We start from the raw sequence: 18,643 nt of genomic DNA on the forward strand, positions 1-18,643 counted from the left end.
ACACGGACATGGGCCTAGACCAGGGGTCTGAAGATCCGTCTTGACAGTCGCCACCGGACGGAAAAAGCGCTTTTCACAATACAGTGCAAAAGGCATGTGTGGTTCCCTCCGAACAGAAAAAGGATTGTTGATATCCACTCCCATTCTAGATCATGTATGGGAGGAGGGCGTGTTGCTCATGAAAAGACCCTTCTCGGAGCCAGCGTTGAAAGGCTGCTTGGGAAATAATTTCAGAGAACCAGACGTGTCCCCAAAATGCCTAATGTCTCAACCAACCCCCGACTCAGTAGTGTTGGCGGCGGCAAGCAGGAAATCCAACACACAGGGGCAGAATTGCGCACTGCCCCCAAATAACAAAGCGGGAAACAAGAGGCCTTCGGCAAGAACATTTTGGCCACAGGAGCCACTATGGTTAAAGCAGCAAATTCTCTGGCAATCTCCAGGTATGACCGCAGGATGTGGAACCGGATGGCTTCACTGTTCGAACACTTGCCAGAGGAAAAAATGCAAGAAAGCCTTGGATATTCTACGAGAAGGGGAAGACGCTTCGAATCATGCTATCAACATGGCTGTTGACATAGCAGAAACAGGGTTCAAACGAATCGGCACCAGAGTCGTTTTACGGAGACAAGCATGGATAAAATGCACATATTTCAGACCAGATGTGCAATCCAAGGTGCTAGATATGCCTTTTGAGGGGACCAACTTTTTGGACCCAAAATTGACGAGTAGCTAAAAGTGATTAAGTCAGACACATAACCGGTGAGGTCATTAACCACTCTGACAGTGCGGTACACTTTTCGCTCATTCCGTGGAGTCTTGAGTTGCTCAACAGCTACAAACCGAGGAGGAAAGTCATACCAACGAGGGTCCTCCTATTCAGACCTACTACCAGGATTCTAGACGAACTTGCCCTTACAAAGACTACAAACTGGCTCCAAGAAGAAAGACGTCTACCTCGAGGGGTAGGCGACAGAAGCAAGTCTTGACTCCCATCGTTCCCGGGCCCCCCACGTTCAAATACCATCAGGTGGGAGGCAACTTGCAGTACCATCTGCAACATTGGCAACAACTAAAGACAGACGGATGGGTTATAGATATCCCAAAAAAAGGACACATAAGTTCCAAGGAAGGCCGCCCCCGACTCCACTGCTTTTACAACACCAACCACACTTAAACATCCTAAGAAGCAAGGAGGAGAAGCTACTCATAAAACGTGCAATTGAAAAGTTCCAAAGACATGAAAGGGGCAAGGGCACATATTCTAGGTTCTTTGTGGTCTGAAAACCAGATAAATCCTGGCGGCCAATCCTAGACCTAAGAGGTCTAAACCAATACGTCAAACAGAAGTTCAAAATGGTCACCTTGACCGATGTCCTAAAGGTGGTAAGGGAAAATGTTTTTCTTGCATCACTATACCTCAAAGATGTGTATTTCCACATTCCAATTTGGGAAATACACAGGAAGTTCCTAAGGTTTGAACAACCTGTTATCAATGAAAGATCCTCCCATTCGGATTGCGCTCAGCACCCAGGACATTCACCAAATGCCTAGCGACGGTGGCTGCCTTGCTAAGGCAGGGGTTGGGGGGGATTACCACATGTACCCTTACCTCGACCGCCAATTGGTTAATACGAGCACCATCACAAACAGCAGCGAACACCTCAATCCAACAGGTGTCCAACACCCTCTCGCGCCTCGGCTTCGCAATATACAGACCAACCCTGCTTCGAGCCATCAAACACATTGGTGTTCCTAGGAGCCCAGTTCAACACCACCGAGGGGTGAGTGCGTACCTCTGCAGAGAGGACACAAACAGTACCGCGTCTGGTAGCAAAATTCTACCCAGGCGCCAAAGTATCAGTCAGAACATGCATGCAACTCCTTGGCACCATGAAGAAACAAAACTCCATATCAACGTCCTGGAGCTGAAGGCGGTATCACGTGCACTTCACTCCTTCCAACAAGTACTCTGGAACATGGTTGTCAGAATGTCACAGACAACATGACCAACATGTATTATGTGAGGAAACCTGGGTCTATGAGATTGAAAGGTATGCCTTTCTCCCTTACCACTTCCTATGAAGAAATGTGAACTGCTGTGTACTCTATTCAAAGCATGTGCGTCCATGAAAGATCCAATGCTGGAGAAGGAGTATGTTGCTTACCGGTAACTTATGTTCTCCAGCATTGGCATCTTTCATGGATTCACATGCGCCCACCAAACACCCTGTGGGAAGCAAGGCTACTCTGCACTGACTCTCATCTCTATGGGGTTAGAATCTGAAGATGGCCTCCTGGGTGTGCCTAGATACTAGACGTTGCATTGGTTAGGACAGAATGCACACAAAAAAACTTGGATAGACTACTAAAACAAGTTTAAAACGCTTTATTATAAACTATAATAGTAAGGTTACCAAGGATTCTCAGCCTGTCGGCGGGGAATATTCAAAGCATGTGAATCCATTAAAGATCCAATGCTGGAGAACAGGAGTTACAGGTACGTAACATACTCCTTTTCTAAGAATGCTCATTGCTTCTGAGAGTCCAACCTCGGGTGCGGCACCAATAGCCTCAACTGTGCTGCCGTATAATATATATCCAGGTCCGGAAGACCATAAGGATTTCAATCGGGCAACACACACCGGACACAAGGACCCCTGCCCCTAAACCTTGGATGTAGCAAGCAATTGGAATGCTTTCTCTTTATTTTCTATGAATTCAATTTGAGATGGCACACAACCCGAATATTTGAAAGTATAACAAATTAATGGTGGCCAAACAAGTATTGAAAAAGAGATAAATCCAAATACCACTGTGAAGCTGAAACCGTGGCAGTGTAACTGTGAAGAAGCAAGTAAGGTGTGTCGGTTGCGTGACCTGTATTACTAGACTTGACACTTAGCAAAAGCTTCACCCACGTTATGTAACCCAACTGTTGGCTCAGATATGTAACTGTCTGTAACCAAGCAGACTATTTGGGTGTGTAACCTTCTCCCATGCTTTCTATTCTTTGTATATATGTTACACTTCTGTATTGTAATTGAATTCCTGTTTGGTTTATCCCAGGCGTTTTGAAGCGACACTCTGTGGGTTAATGCATTATAAAACAAAAAATCGATGAACTGTCTTGTGTTGCATCTTTCTATGACTTCCTAATCCACATACACCCATTCTCTGAAATGCCACCAAACCTAAAGGGATATAAATCTTTTGACTGCTATTTCAAATATGCTGCAAATTGGTCTCTTTATATGCTGGAGACCAATACAGTAACAATATGAATGTTCTGAGTGAGGCAGAAGGGGGTGAAGGGAAGGCAGCATTGGCTTCTGAATGTTGATCATTTGGAAATTCAACAGTTAATCTTGAAATGGAACACTTCACATGCTTTAGACTACTCTACACTATGATAACTTTGTCCAGAACATATTAAGTAATACTGTTCCTCATCTGCTTAAGCTTCTCCTGTGCCAATTGCACAATGTTAGGCCTATATTTCAACTTTTGCCAGGATATGTTGGAGGTGGTAGTCTGTTTCGTAATAAAAAGAAACCTTCACTTGCAGTAGATGGATTAGATTGATGTCAACCAGAGCTTTCGGGTCATGGCACACTCTAATTATAATTTACATTTCCTCTTGTGCAGGTCCTTGAAGAAGTTCAGCTAGTCTCCAAAGCAAAGAAACTCTGGAATTGTCCTTCCTCTGAAGTCGAGTGGATCATAGCTCAGGTGAAGGATCTAATCAAGGAAAACTGGTATGCTTGCTCGTACCAACTATACATTTCTGTGTATATTTAGAAAGTGCATGTTGCATAAACCTTGTTATGGGTTTACAATTTCAGTAATTGAGTGAACCAGTTGCCAATGGGTAGCAGAAGTTTTGTGTTCTCCTTATCCCTCCCTCAGATATTTACAGGAATTTTGTGTTATCACTCCCACCAGTAGGATTTTTCCATTTTCCTCCATGCTATGATTCTTCTTTGGGCGCAGACCCGATTCAACTTTTTTGCCATCTGTATCAATGAATTGCAAGCAATTTCAGTCTCCACCGTAACTAATCTGGTTACTTAGATCATTTCAGGTTGTGCGTTGTAGGAAAGGCGGTCGTAAAAGCAAGATGTATTGCTTTTATGCCTCTATTTTTCACTCCATCCCAATTTCCTGCTGACGCAAGGTTGACGAGGGAGATGAAGCAGAGCTATTACTGCTGCTGTGCCCCCTCATTCTCGTCTGAGCACTTGAAATGTTCATGCACTCTGCCTCAAATGAGCACATGCTGAACTCCACCTGCAAAGCCCAATATACAGGCTGCAGTTATGTTTTTGCAAAAAAGAACATAAAACTGAAGAATAAAAGGGATTGTCTTTTTATTTACCCGTTAGTTTTGCACCCAACCTTGCAAATGTTAGAAACTGCATGCAGGACACCGCGCAGACGTGCAACAATTGGTGATCACTTGAATGCAACTTGTATTTGATTATATGATATGATAGTTTATTTACATAGCGCCTATACACAATGTGTTTCAAAGCGCTTCAAGGCAAGGGAGGGAACAAGGGAAAATGCAAACACATTCTTAGAGGCCATGAACAGTAAGGATATGAAATTAACAATCGTACTCGGCCTGACACCATTTCAGATAGTGCAAGAGCTAAGACATAGATGAGGAAGGGAGGGGGGAGAGTGGGAAGGAAATGGAAACAGACAGGCGACTACTGTGATAGGCCTGACAACATTTCTGGTAGAGCCGGAGAAAAACAAAAGGCGAGGGAGAGGGGTGCAGAAAGGGAGGGGAGGAGCATAACAAGCGACTATCGTACTAGGCCTGACAACATTTCAAATAGTGCTGGAGGAGGGAGAGGGGGTTCGACAGTAAGGGGAGGGGTAGGAGACAGACAAGGTTACTATCATACTAGGTCCAGGGACAATTCCGATGGAGAAAGTGCATAGAAGAAAGTAAGGTAAGGATATAGGAAAGGGTGAGGAGGAGAGAGCAGAGTAAGCAGTCAAAAAGAGTGGAGAAGCAAGACGGGAGAGCGAATAAAATTGCAGAAGTCAGTAGGAACACATAATGTTGCAAGCCAGGATACAAGATGAAGATGTGAACAGCATGATTCAGGGCCACCATGAGTACACAATGCAAAGGAAGTCCAGCATGAGAGTTGAGAAAGGGTGACGCACCGTGAATCAATGAAGTCCATGAAAGTCAAATCCAGCATTGGCCACAAGACCGTGATGGTGAAACCAGAATGTATCAGGACAGACTCCTGCAGAAATAGGCTGGAGGTGAGGTGGGGGGGGAGCACGGTAGAAGAATCGAGCAAAACAGACAACAACTGTGTGCGAGAAGGGTGAGGGGGGCACAAGGGAACATCACCAGAAGGGGTGCGGGGGGGAGGGCCTGTGGGGACAGAGGGAGCAAACACATGTTGGTGCATACTTACCTGCTGTCTGACCAGGGAGTTGGGCCCTGGGCTCGAACCGGTCCAAACAGGAATTGCCCTTTTTTTTCTGCCCTTCACTTCGGATGCCCAGGAGAGAGACGCCCTTGATCAAAGAGTTAAGAGCAGGAAGGAAGAGGTAGGGCTAAGAAAGTGGGCGGTGCTTAGGCCAGGTGACCTATATCCACTTGCACCTGTTCCCCATCTGCAAAGGAAAAGAGGCTGCAGGGCTCCTTAAGTGGTGAAAAAGAGTGGCAATCAGGAAGGCACAAGGTGGGCCGTGCATTTGTTTTTAAATGAGCTATCAGTGTTCTTATGATGTCTGATATTGTACATTGTTCTGTTTAGCATGCATTTGTCGTTGATTAAATTATTTTGTATATTATTACATTTTGATTTAGACCGATTTTAAAATTCATGTGCTGAGTGTAGGGAAAAGGTATGCTTTCTCCAAGATAAGGAAGTGCACTTTGAACTTGTCTGGTGACCCTATATTTGTCTCACCATGAGGGGTGACCATTAAATGCTCGATTTCAACAAGGTAGGAACATTTAGGATTGTTTCCTGCTGTGGAAAGCTGTCATTTCAGTACTAACATGTTGTTACTTGCTGTTAGTATCATGAGTTTTCCGTCCGATCTGTTTCTATAGCACTCCAAGCCAAAGTCTTTTTTAATACTTTTCTCAATAATGTACCACACTATCTTATGCTAATAAGTGCATAAACTTCTGTTTATGCACATTTTAGCAGAATACACTGATGTTATACATCCCATCAATTTAGATAGCAGTCACCAATAGTAATTTGGTTAAGATTTTTCAACAACAACCATAGTGGGAGTGGGAGCTTTGGTTTTGATGCTGCATCAACATAATATATTGAGCAACATTTTTTTTTCCTTTTAATAATGACATTACGTTTTTTCAAGACCCTCTGTGTCAGCCATGTTTCACCATTTTCCTTGGGTTTTGTAATTTTCAAGACACAGATTAGTTTTCTAAAAGACCGTGCTATGGTGTTTTAGAAATTACCGTTGCAAAGGTGCCCTCTAAAGAACTTACTTTAAGACTTTGATGCTACCAGTGAGTCCACAAGCAAGCCGGAATAGCTGCATAATTCCAAGTCTGTTGAGGTTCTCTAGAAAAAGTTGTACAATCTTGCCTCTCCGCCCCATTCCTCCAGCATATTTTCAGGTTCTATTCCCCAACTTGGCCATCTTTTTTTTTTTTCTCTTAAAGTCCTCATACATTTTACATTTTAGAACTTGGCATATATGTATCTTAACAGGCTTTTATAGCTTTCAGTACTTGGCTAATTCTTTTGACAGCCATAGGTTCTCTCATCCCATTTGCTTCTCCTGCCTGGCGGCTTTATTTCCCAGTGCCTCGGAGAATAGAATCGTAGGTTTGTTCCCTAAACAAAAGTGAGGGCAGTAGGCCAACACAATCAGCCCACCCTTTCCAAATACACTCCCTTTGAATCACTCTGTTTTTTCTCTCGATCATTCTGCCTTCTCTGTCCCATTTTTCTCAGCTACTACCTTTTCTCTTTCTCTTACTCTATTATTTTCATTCACCACCACAGGATAGCGATTGGGTAGAGAGATAACTGAAACAAAATATTGAAAGAAAGAACGAGGCGCATGTGATGCAGAATGAAAGGGATGCAAAGTGAGTTTAGTCCCAAAGTTTTGGGACATGGTTCACGTCCAGCTCTGTCACAAGCTTTGACACTCTCCTCCCTGATGGCTACAAGATCCCCTCTGCTCCCAGGTCCAATCGTTCTGTAGGGGGTGTAGCCCTGATCTTCCCTGAGTGGATTCCTGCCTCTGTCATTCCTACGCAGGACTACTTCTTTTTGAATGCCTCGTCTGCTCTTTCTCTTTCTCTCTCTTTCTTTTTCTCTCTCCCCATTCCCTTACTGTGGCTACCATCTATCGGCCACCTGGTCAGATCTACTCCTTCCTCCGAGTGGGTGGACCTCCCCTCTCTCCTCCTGGTCTCGACCACTCAACTCCTTCTTCCTGGAGACTTCAATATCCACCTGGATGCTTCCAGTCCTTCTGGACTCTTTTGCGACTTCTGCAACTCTCTCTCACTCTCTATCATCCCCTCTGGCCTGACTCACGCTGCAGGGCACACTCTTGATGTTGCCCCTGTCATGAGGATCCGCTTGAAGCGCAAAGTCAAGTGCAACTCCTGGTACGACTCGGACCTCGTCACCCTTAAACGCAAGTGCAGGGTGGCTAAGAGGAAATGGCATGCTTCCTGTACATCCTCTGCCACCTGCTCCAAAGGCAATACCGGCTCTGTCCGCACCAAGAAGAGCCCTCATCCAAGCCCGTGTCTCTGCAGCATCCCACAACTCGGCAAAACTCTTTAAAATCTGCAAGGAGCTGGCCAATCCTGCTGCAGTCTCTACCTCTCCTGTCCCCTCCCAGGCTGTCTGCACAGCCGTGGCTTCATATTTCATCTCTAAAACTCAGGACATCCTGTCCTCTCTCTCTCATCCTCCCGCCCTCCTCCCACTACTCCCCGCTCTTCCTCTGGCCCTTCTGTGGCCATCCCACCTTCTCTGCCTTTACCCTGTTCTCCCCAGACAAGGTTTCTAGACAAGTCCGATCTATGAAAGTCTCGTCAAAACAGGTTCTAAATGAAGTGTTCCATAACCACGCCTTCAAAGATTTTTTGAAATTAAGATAGTTTGAGGTCTTCCGTAGTTTTGGAGTAAACCGTTCCAATAAAAAACAGCAGCACCTGGAAAGGAACGTTTGGATGAAAAAACACATCTAAACTTTTAAGTCGTGCTGCCAGACATTTTCAGCTTGTCAGCCAGATAAGGAGGAGTTGCAAAATAAATTGTGTTGATTGCAAGATGTTGGGCTGCTAGGAAGGACACACTGTACTGCGCTCTGTCCTGGAGTTGCACTAGCGGGCTGTTCCACTACCGTCTCTGCGGAACCCCCTTGGATGAGGAGAGGGTAATCCGAGACCTTGCCCCTTCCCCCCCCCCTACTAATACAGCAGCGGGTAGATGCAATGTGGAGAGCAGGGTGGCACCTCCCCAACCACTGCTCCGGGAGTGGAAGAGTCTACGGCGGTGTGGATGCCTCACCCCCAGCCGAACGGGGAGCAACAGAGGCAGTGGGGGGAGAAGGCTACAGAGGCGAGAGCCATGCAACAGGCTTACAACCCTCACCAAAGAGATCAGGTGAGGAGCCATCCCGAGGCCCGCTGTGCACAGGCACTGTAAAAATAGTCTGGAAAGAGTAGCCACCCGGTGAATCCTGCTGGGAGTCCACTGAAGTAAGGGAGGAAATCCCACAACAGGTGAGACAGAAGAGTTAACCAGGAGGGGGAATCCCCTCTCCCCCGGGGCAACTTGGACTGGAGAGGGAGAGGGGAGAAGGGCCTCATTACCTCTAGGAAACCTGAAAAACGCTTTCAGACCCCTGGTGGGGCATGTAACCCCAGGGAACAGGAGCCACGAATTGCAGCCACAGCTCGTGCACCAGAACGCTTCAGGGTTCCTAGTACACAGGTGGGCCAGATGGGAGAGGCCCTCTCAGAAGAGCACGCAGTAGAATACAGCAGGCCCTGGTGGGAGCCCTGGTAGGATTGGAAGGAGCAGTGACCCGGATTGGAGAAATAAGGGCTACCAGACAGGGTGTGGGACACCCCATAGAGGTGGAAGCTGGCAGTGACTGCCCTGCGCCGGAGGACAGTGGAGGCTGGCAGTGACCATCCCACGTTGCGGGCGGAGGCAGGAAGTATAAGCACCGATCCCCAGATGTCCCAGCAAAGGGGAAGGGTACACCGGCAAGACCAAGGAAGCACCCCCCCTCTCCTCAGGAAGGACAACTGGAGCGGTGTCGGAGGCAACATATGGGGCGGTAAACTCTCGTGAAGTGCGACATTAAGAGAGATACACGCCGTACACTGAGAAGGACGCCATGGCCTCAGAAAAGAGGATTTGCAGGAATGCTCAAGAGTCATGGAGGGATGAATGATGGCCACCTTCCAGGAGCAGCTCACCTCCCTGAAAGAGGACCTAAGTTCCTTGAAAGAAATCCGGGTGGAGGTCGGCAGCCTAGGGGACAGGGTGGACACTGTGGAACATGGGCTGACGGATGCCTCGGAAGAAGTAAGGCTAAACAGTGAGCTGTTGGAGCAGGTGGCGCGAGCGACCTAGAACTGTAAACTTCAAGTGGAGGACCTGGAGAGCCGGTCACGCCGGTCCAACATCTGAGGGAAGGGGGTTAGCGAAACGGTTCAAGATGCAGGTCTGAAGGCGACCATTCAGTAATGCTTTAGGGACCTACTAACAGGGGACTCTGTCCGCGGTAATAGGAGTGGACCGAATCCACAGGGTAGGCCCCAGGCAGTTCTAACCAGGAGCAAAGGCGTGGGATATCCTGGTCCAGTGTCCTCATTTGTGCAGAAGGAGGACATCTTGAGAACAGCTCGAAGGCGAGGCGAACATTACAGTGAATGTGTCCACAATTCAATTGCTCAGGACATGGCGTTGATGACCTTGCAGAAACAGACCACTGAATGCAAAGCGGATCAGGTATAAATGGACCTTCCCATTTGGATTGCCTTTTACGTTGACTGGGACTCAGCACCGCATCACTACCTGCGCTGAGGGGCTGGCCCTGCTACATCTGGATGATTAAGTTCACGAGCCAGCAGGGCAGCCCAGGCGCTCCCCGGCAAGGGTGAGCTGACAATGGGTGTGGTGAAGGGGGACCCGCGGCACTAGGGGGAGAGGAGTGCGCAATTGAAAGGATCGGCTGCATGGGCCAAGGAAGGTACTCCTTGACTGGAATGAATTTGTCTAGATGCAGGAGTTTGTATTGAATGTTGGGGGGGATAGTGAGGTGAGGCAGGATTCTGAGAGGCGGGGTGGAGGGGACCAGCATGCACGGGGAAGGGGTGGGGCGTGGATTGTACAGCGCAAGACCCATAGTTGGCGTGTAAGCAGCCTGGGATGGAGGCGGGTGGGACGGGGAGGGGGTTGAGACCTTGGAATCAGAGAGGTTTAGGCAGCCTCTGCATGGGATTGGCTCGGGTAGTTTCTCGAACCAGTGCCACAGGGTGGTTCCCTGAGGGTATCGTAGGATCTCTGGTTCGAGCCTGGGTGGGGGGCTGTGGTGGGGGGTGGGGGTTGATGTTGGGGCTAATGTCAGGAAGATATAGTGCCGCAGCAACCCAGAGGGAGCGGAAGGATCACAAAAGGGAGATATCCCAAGACATGTTCAAGGTCCTATCTCATAACGTAAGGGGACATAAATCCCTTATTAAACGCAGGAAGGTGTAAATGCTGGCTTTAGGAAACCCATATAAGAAAGGTGGACAAGGCTAAAATTTGGTTGCGACAATTCTCCAGGATGTGCCAGGGGAAGATGCTGGGTGATTCAGGGATTCGGTTACTGTTCTGGTGACTCAGCTCTCAAACTGACTCAGAGGGCAGATACTTATTCTTACAGGTGCATTTAGAGTAGCGACAGTTCGCACTGGCAACAGCATATGCACCTAATGTGGGCCGGGATGGGGACCTGAAGGAGGTGATGGCCAAATTGGAGCAATGTGCAGTGGTTGAGATTATACTTACCGGGGACTAGACTAGACTAGACGGGAGCAGAGGGGAGCGTAGGGGCCTTCCCGCTCGTTAATCGAGCGTTTCGAAAACATAACCCTCCGAGATGTATGGTGGATCAAGAAAGTGGATGCACTTGCTTCTCCCATGTCCACCAAGCGATGTCGAGGATAGACTGTGTGGGTAACCGCTGAGCTGACAAGGGATGTGGGGTAAATGGAGATGGGATCGATCTCCCTGTCAGATCACACCCCTGTTGCTATCACGGTTAAGATGCGGGGGGCACGGAGGGGCCTGTGTGGGTGGAGGTACCTGGTGGAATTGGTGAAGGACCGCGTGATCACTGCCACAATAGGGGGGGGAAATCGACTTCTATTTCTTGGAGAATGACACCCCGGAGATCACCCAAGAGGAGGGTCTGTTGTCTGCCTTTAAAGCTGTGATGAGAGGGGCACTGATGGGGCTCAAGGCTCAGGGGGAGAAATAATGGGCGAGGATGGAAGAAAAGCTGGAGGCGCAGCTAGGAGTGGTCATGCGGGCCCTGGTAGAGAAATGCACCAGGGCCTTCACTCTTACGTCCCTTCCCCTTTCCTCCACACTATATGGGTGTCCCTCGCGAGGGACGGGAGACGGAACCCTTTTCACCAGAAACATTTTCTTTCCCTTTAAACCTAGAGGCGGGTGGGGGTGCGGCCCTGGGTGTATGCGCTTGCCTGACTCCACCCACTGGCTGTTAGGGAGAATTCTCTGTTGAGGCTAATTCCCCAAACCTAGTGAGTCCCCCAACAGCTTTGCTGGATTTTTGGGGTTTATTTTTTTCTCCTGCTAAGAGTGAGACTCTTTTCTCCCACTCTTAGGCATGATTTGAGAATGTCCTTTGACTTTGTAATGTGTTTTATGGGCTATGGGGTCTTTTACTCCATAGGGTTTCATGTGTTTTTGGTAAGTGTTACACAGCACCCTCAGTGCAGTAACACAGGGGTGTCATAGTGACCCCCAAACATAGACTCCATACCCTGGGACTGACTACTGTCTCCCAGGGCATGTAAAGTCAACATTGACTTTACTAGTCTTAAATTGCAAACAGAACCAGTACAAACCATCATATTGTGGAAGTACTGGTAGAGGTAATTAGATTGCCCCTGGGTCTGTTTTTCGAGGGGGCACTGTGCAGTCCCCCCTCGTCGAGTTTCTGGCTGGTGGCAGGGGTTACCACGCGAAATATTCCACCGGAATATTTTCTATGGGATTTTCCCATTCATTTTAAACGCACCACTTTTTTGGTGCAATGTTAAAGATACCACTGGGTTATTTATTTAATATTTAGTCCCCGGTTGGGTCTTTTTGCCAGGACTCTGTTTTAAAATGGCGTTTGTGTTCGCCTCTGTAACTCCAACCCAAGTCGAGTCCTTTGTTCCACTTTTTGGCGGGCTTCTGCACAGAAGCCTCCAAAAGTGGTGCCACTCTGTCTGGGTCTACAGGATGTGTGGGAGGGGGGGTTTAGGCACCCTGGACTGAGTTGCCTCGGCAACTCAAGTCGCACTCTTGTGTGATTGGCCCAGTGGTGAGCCGCCCGGCTCACCACTTAGCATGTTTGAGTGACAGCTAGGACTGATGAATGGGGGTTTTCTGCATAAAAGCAGGGCTTTGGGGACTGGAACTTCAGAAGTCGCCGCAGGACCAAAAGAATCCGAAGAGGGAGAAGCTGAGCCGACCTGCAACGACGACACCAGCGGTGGAGCCCTGCTGAACCGTCTCACCACTTCCCAACAACAGAGAAGATCTTCATCCCGGAGAGGAGTCTTCTTCTGAACTGGTGAGGATAACCAGTTCGCCCTCTTTTCCGCCTTCCTGGATCGTCTCGTGGTCGAATTGCCCGTGCCAAGCACCCCTGGCGGCCGGATAGCCAGGCTTCACCACTACCACGAATAAAAGGTATCTTGTCTTTTCTTTTTTCTTATAGATATTTGGTCCTCTGGCGCCACGCTCCTCCCTGGCGCATGTCGTCTTCAACAGACTTCAGCAGGTGTCTAGCCTGTGTGGGGCTCTTCCCAACATCAGACCCCCCACGCCTTTGCCTCCGCTGTCTTGGCCCTGACCACGGCTGGGAAGGTTGCTCCGCGTGCAACTCCTTGACACCTCGGGCACTGAAGAACAGGCCAGCTAGGTGGAGGGAGCTCTTCAGATGTCACTTCAAGAGGACCTAAAGGACTTTGTTAAGCTTTGTTTGAGGCCAAAGGCAAGACCTTTATTCAACATAGCACCTTGCAAGGGCGATTCCTTCCCTAGGAAACGCCAGACTGGGAGGGGGCTGTCGGGCTCTAGCACCAGCACACGTACCAGGGCAAGTCAAGCTACCGGCCTTGCGGCCAAAGGGTCTCCGGATCCTTCCGGTATCAGTGCTGAGGGACCACAAGGTTCTTCTACCGGGGAAATGTCCTAATAGTGGAAACCTGTCCGAGGGGGCGTCTTCACACAGCACTACCGGCAGTTCAGCCGAGGGCAATGCGCCTTCCAGACCCCAGCCTGAGGTGCGAGGTAGGTCTTACGTTCCAACACCAAGCGTCTTGTACGGGGCTGGTTCCAGTGAGCCAGGCACCACGACTTCGACACGTGGCATGCAGCTCGACAAAATGGCGCTGCGCCAGACAAAATGGCTGCTCGTCCGATACCACCTCAAGCAGAGCAGAGCGGGTCGAGGAACGAGTCAGAAGGTGGGACTGGTGTCAACCAGGTACGTGGCCACTGCTTATCCATCAGCAGCGCAGGGCAGGTTCCCCCTGTATCCCAGACAGAGCGTGCCCTCGGCCCCAGCAGCCCGTAGCCACTCCATCAATATCTCCTGCCACCTCCTCAGCTTCCGAAGACCGGTTCTTCGAGAGGTTTCTGGCGCTGATGTGAACGCCCCCAGATGGGTTCTAATCTTGGGGATGCTATCAGGGACGTGCTCACCCAGGTCACCCCAGCGGTACCCATAGTCATTCCTTCAATGGCTCCGGTGCCTCTGGCCCCAGCGCTGCCTGTGCTGCCTTTGCTGCTGGCCCTCCTGCCTCTGCCACCACAGGCTATTCCACAACGGCCTCCACAGCAACACCCGGCTCCGGATTTCACACCGCAGCCACCAGCGCCCAGTACCTCTCCGCCTGCTCTGGATCTTCCCATCACACAGGCGGACACAGACGAGGAGGATAACCCCGACACGCCATCATCTGCAAAGGCCTTCCACGAACGCCTTGCGGCCCTGGCAGAGTACTTGTACCTCCCTCATCCCGAGGTAGAGCAGTCTGAGCAGGGGGTCCTGGCAGAAGTCCTCACCCCAAGGCCCCCCTCCAAGACGGGGATCCCGATGCAGAAGGACGTTGTTGCCCTGGCCAAGAAGGTTTGGATCAAGCCGCACTCGGCCCAACCTGTCAGTCGGCACTACAAAGCCAAGTACAGGCAGCTAGAGGGGGATACACTCTTGCTTTCAGCACATCCACAGCCGCACTCCTCGGTGATCGCTGCAGCATCGCTCTATTCTAAGACTCCGTCGTCCTCGGCCACCTAGTCCTCAGCACTGCTAGGCAAGGAGGAGAAGATCCTGGAGGCATATGGGGAAAAGGCTGTAATCCAACGCCTCCCTGCGTCAAGCCAACGCTGATGCCAGGCTCTGGCGGGAAATCACAGACTTCCTCCCGGAACTCCCGCCCCAAAGTCAGTGTCGCTTCAAAGCGGGATTAGGAGAATCCAGGCTGGTAGCGTCTGACATCATGGAGTCCTCAATGGCCCATATCGATACCTCTGGCTGGGCCATCTGCATCGCCACAGACATGAGAAGGATGGCCCACTCTGTGCTACTAAGTTCAACCTGGACGTCCAGAAATACATATTGGACCTTCCATTCGAGGGTAGTGACCTATTCCACTCCTCCATGGATGAAGAATTAGATTAAGAAGAACAGCTCACAGATCGCCAAGTCTTTATTCTTACGAAGGCCACACCCATGGCGTACAGAGTCCAATCCACGCTCCGACAAGGGGCAGGTGTCTGGAGGGTATCGAGGCTTATGAAAACGGAGGTCCAGAAAACCTGACGGCAAGGTTTTTTTTTCCAATCCCCCCTCCTCCTCAGCAGCCTCAGAGGAGAAAAAAGGCATGACACGCCCCTCTGGGTCCACATGTTTGCGGTGGGGGGCAGGCTTGCCTCTCACGTGCAATTTTTGGCGCCAAAATATTTCCGACCCGTGGATCCTATCTGTAATCTCCACGGGGTACTGCCTGCCGGTTCCTCCCTCCTCCCCTCCTCTCCCACAGATTGGGACTGCAGCTCTGTTGCCGGAAGTCCGGTTGCTCGTCACGAGCCAGGCAGTGGAAGAAGTCCCAGCCTCCCAGAGAGGATTGAGCTTCTATTCCAGGATTTTCGCCATACAGAAGAAGAACCAGGCTGGCCTGAGAGTTGTGTTGGACATTTCCACCCTTAACCTCTCCCTACCGCTACAAAAATTCAAGATGGTTACGCCTGCTCTCATTGCGGAGACACTGAACAGGGGAGACTGGATTTGCTTCCTGGATCTGAAGGACGTGTATCTACACCTCCCGATTTGGCAGCCGCGCTTCAGGATCATGGGCTGCCATTTCCAGTACAAGGTTCTACCCTTCGGCCTCAACTCAGCCCCCAGGGTGTTCACTAGACTGATGAACGCAGTGGCATCCCTCCTCCGGGCCCGGGGTCACCACAACTACCCATACCTGGACGATTGGCTCATCAGGGCGTCATTTCCGGCGGCGGTTCTTCACAACCCTTCCGCGCTTATGAGCACACTCCATGACCTGGGGTTTACTATCAATCTCAAGAAGTCTCAGCTGCAACCCACGCAAAAGCTGACCTTCCTGGCCCTTATCTGAGACACCGGCTCTGAGAGGGTGTTCCCTTTCGAAGGACAAGATCGCGGCCATCAAGAGAGCTACTACTCACTTCCTCGCCAGGACTTTGACCTCGGCCTGGTGGTATCAACACCTACTGGGCATCATGGCGAAGGTCCTTCTGGCCGTCCCCCACACAAGACTCAGGATGAGGAGACTGCAGCTGCACTTCGCATCTTCCTGGAATCTGGAGAGGGGCTCACAATCGGAACCTGTGGACATTCCCACGTCTCTCCACCCAGACCGCCTCTGGTGGTCTACGGACTTCAACCTACGGTGGGCAAGCCCTTCCGGCAGCCTCTCCCTCAGGTCATTGTCACGACAGACTCCTCCCTAGAGGGCTGGGGAGCTACTCTGGACAAGCGCAGTATCCATGGAGTCTGGACCCGGCAGGAACACGAGTCCCACATCAGCTGGCTGGAGTTGAAAGCCATAGGGCTGGCCCTCAAAGCCTTCCTCCCTCTAAAAGAGGGCAAGGCAGTACTTATCCAGACGGACAACTCCACCAGCATGTACTATGTGAACAAGCATGGGGGTACCAGATCCCCTCCACTGTGCAACCTCGCGATCAGCATTTGGGATGGTTGTCCATCTCCCCGGGGAGGCCAACCTGGAGGCAGACAGACTCAGCAGACTGGGGGCGGACAATTACGAGTGGCAATTGAACGACCTGGTACTGGAGGAAATGTTCCTCCGATGAGGGCATCCCCAAGTGGATCTGTTTGCCTCCCACAACAAGAAATCCCAGCAGTTTGCCTCCTGGCAGCGGCAGGGCCCCGGCTCCCTTGGCGATGCATTTCAGCTACAGTGGAATTACATGAGGGCTTGCGCCTTCCCACCCACCCCCCTGGTCCACAGGGTGATCTGCAGGATAAAGCAATCGTCTCACCTCCGTATCATTTTGATAGCTCCCTGGTGGCCGGCGAGACCATGGTTCTCTGAGCTGCTCAGCCTATCAGACAGGACTCCCATTCGCCTAACGCTGGGCCCAGCCCCCCTCCTGACACAGCAGAAGGGGACAGGTTTCTCCACTCTTCTCCTCACAAATTAGCCCTCGCAGCATGGTTCCTGAGCAAGTCACTGTGAAGCACTTGAACCTATCGCAGGCTAACCTGGAGATCATACAGGGCGCCAGAATCAGAGCTACCAGGAGCCATTACAAGAGCAAATGGTCTAGATTCTGTCATTGGGCCAGCTCTAGGGAGATCGACCCTCTCAAGTGCTCTTTGGATGCTGTCCAAGCACACTCCGGAGTGCAAGTCGACACATGCCGCACTTGCAGCCATTGGTGCCTACAGAAATTCAGAGGAGGGTCTCTTTTTCTCATCTAATCCTGTGGTCAAGCAGCACCTGGCTGGCCTCCGCTGACTCTACCCACCCATGAAGAGGCCGCACCCCATCTGGGACCTCAGTGTGGTGTTGGGCGCACAAACCTTTTGAGCCGATGGTGTCCGCTGACGACAGGTTGGTAACCCTTAAGACAGCTCTGCTCATGGTCCTCACTTCAGCTCGCAGGGTCAGCGAGATCCAGGCCCTCATAGCCTCCGGGCCCTACACCACTTTTCACAAGGATAAGGTGGTCCTCCGGATACACCCGGCTTTCTTACCCAAGGTCTCATCCGTCTTCCACTTAACGAGGAGATTGTTCTACCTACTTTCTTCTCCGAGCCCAAGGACGAAGCGGAGGCTTGCATCGCCTTTATGTCAGACGCGCTCTGAGGTATTACTTGGACAAGACCAAGGATTACTGCAAGTTGGATGCCCTATTTGTCACCTTTGGAGGTGCAAAGCCAGGTTATCAGGGTTCCAAGGCTTCCATCGCTAGGTGGATGGTCGCGGGCATCAAAGAGGCCTATGAGGGGCAGCACAAGCCAGTTCCGGTCAATTTGCATGCCCATGCTATCAGGGCCAAGAGCATGGCTATTGCCTTCCAACGCCATGTGCTAGGGCAGGTCATCAGTAGGGCGGCTACCCCCACAGCTTTTTGCAAGCACTGCTGTCTGGATGTCGCCTCTAGGTCAGACTCCGCTTTCGGTCAGGCAATTTTGAGAAACCTGTTTGCTTAAGGAGGGTCTCCTCTCCACCCTAGGGCTACACTCAGTTGTAATCGCCCATACAGTATGGAGGAAAGGGGACGGGACGTAACGGTAATGAATAGTTACTCACCGTAGTGACTAACAATACTCTTAGGCCATAGTCCTCTTTCCTCCATACGGCCCACCATCCTCCCCCCTTATAAAACTGGTGTCATTGGGCAATGTTGCATATTGTCGACGCATCAATGGGGACTGAGGAGTGGCGCCGGTGGGTGGAGTTAGGCGAGCGCATGCTCCCAGGGCCGCGCCTCTATATTTGAAGGGGAAGAAGATTTTTCTGGTGAAAAAGGTTCCGTTTCCCGTCCCTCGCGAGGGATGCCCATACAGTATGGAGGAAAGGGGACTATGGACTAAGGGTACGTTGGTCACTGTGGTGAGTAACTTAATATACAGGACGCTAAAACATATCCTGGGTCCAGGGGTATGTAATATGCACGGGACGAAATGACTCTACTACGGGCCAACCAGAGATTTTATCCCAGTGCAAATAAAACATAACGGCTGCTGGTGGAGCAGTTAAGGTCATCAAAGGCGGCACAGACCATCCTCCAGATAGGACGACCGGATGGCGATGGATACAGAGACTATAGTTGGGACGTTTGCA

General features: G+C 50.5%; 1 protein-coding gene across 3 annotated transcripts in view; it reads left to right on the plus strand.

Moving 5' to 3' along the window:
* The window catches only part of LAS1L (LAS1 like ribosome biogenesis factor), a 948,139-nt gene that overhangs the window by 371,364 nt on the left and 558,132 nt on the right, over window positions 1-18,643 (plus strand). For all 3 annotated transcript variants that reach the window (XM_069612531.1, XM_069612530.1, XM_069612532.1), the window contains exon 7: window positions 3,649-3,758. In XM_069612531.1, the coding sequence (XP_069468632.1) occupies window positions 3,649-3,758 (110 nt within the window). The remainder of the gene's footprint in view (window positions 1-3,648; window positions 3,759-18,643) is intronic.

The sequence above is a fragment of the Ambystoma mexicanum genome, chromosome 5p (assembly GCF_040938575.1).
Source record: "Ambystoma mexicanum isolate Mex_15411 chromosome 5p, UKY_AmexF1_1, whole genome shotgun sequence".
Classification (NCBI taxonomy): domain Eukaryota; kingdom Metazoa; phylum Chordata; class Amphibia; order Caudata; family Ambystomatidae; genus Ambystoma; species Ambystoma mexicanum.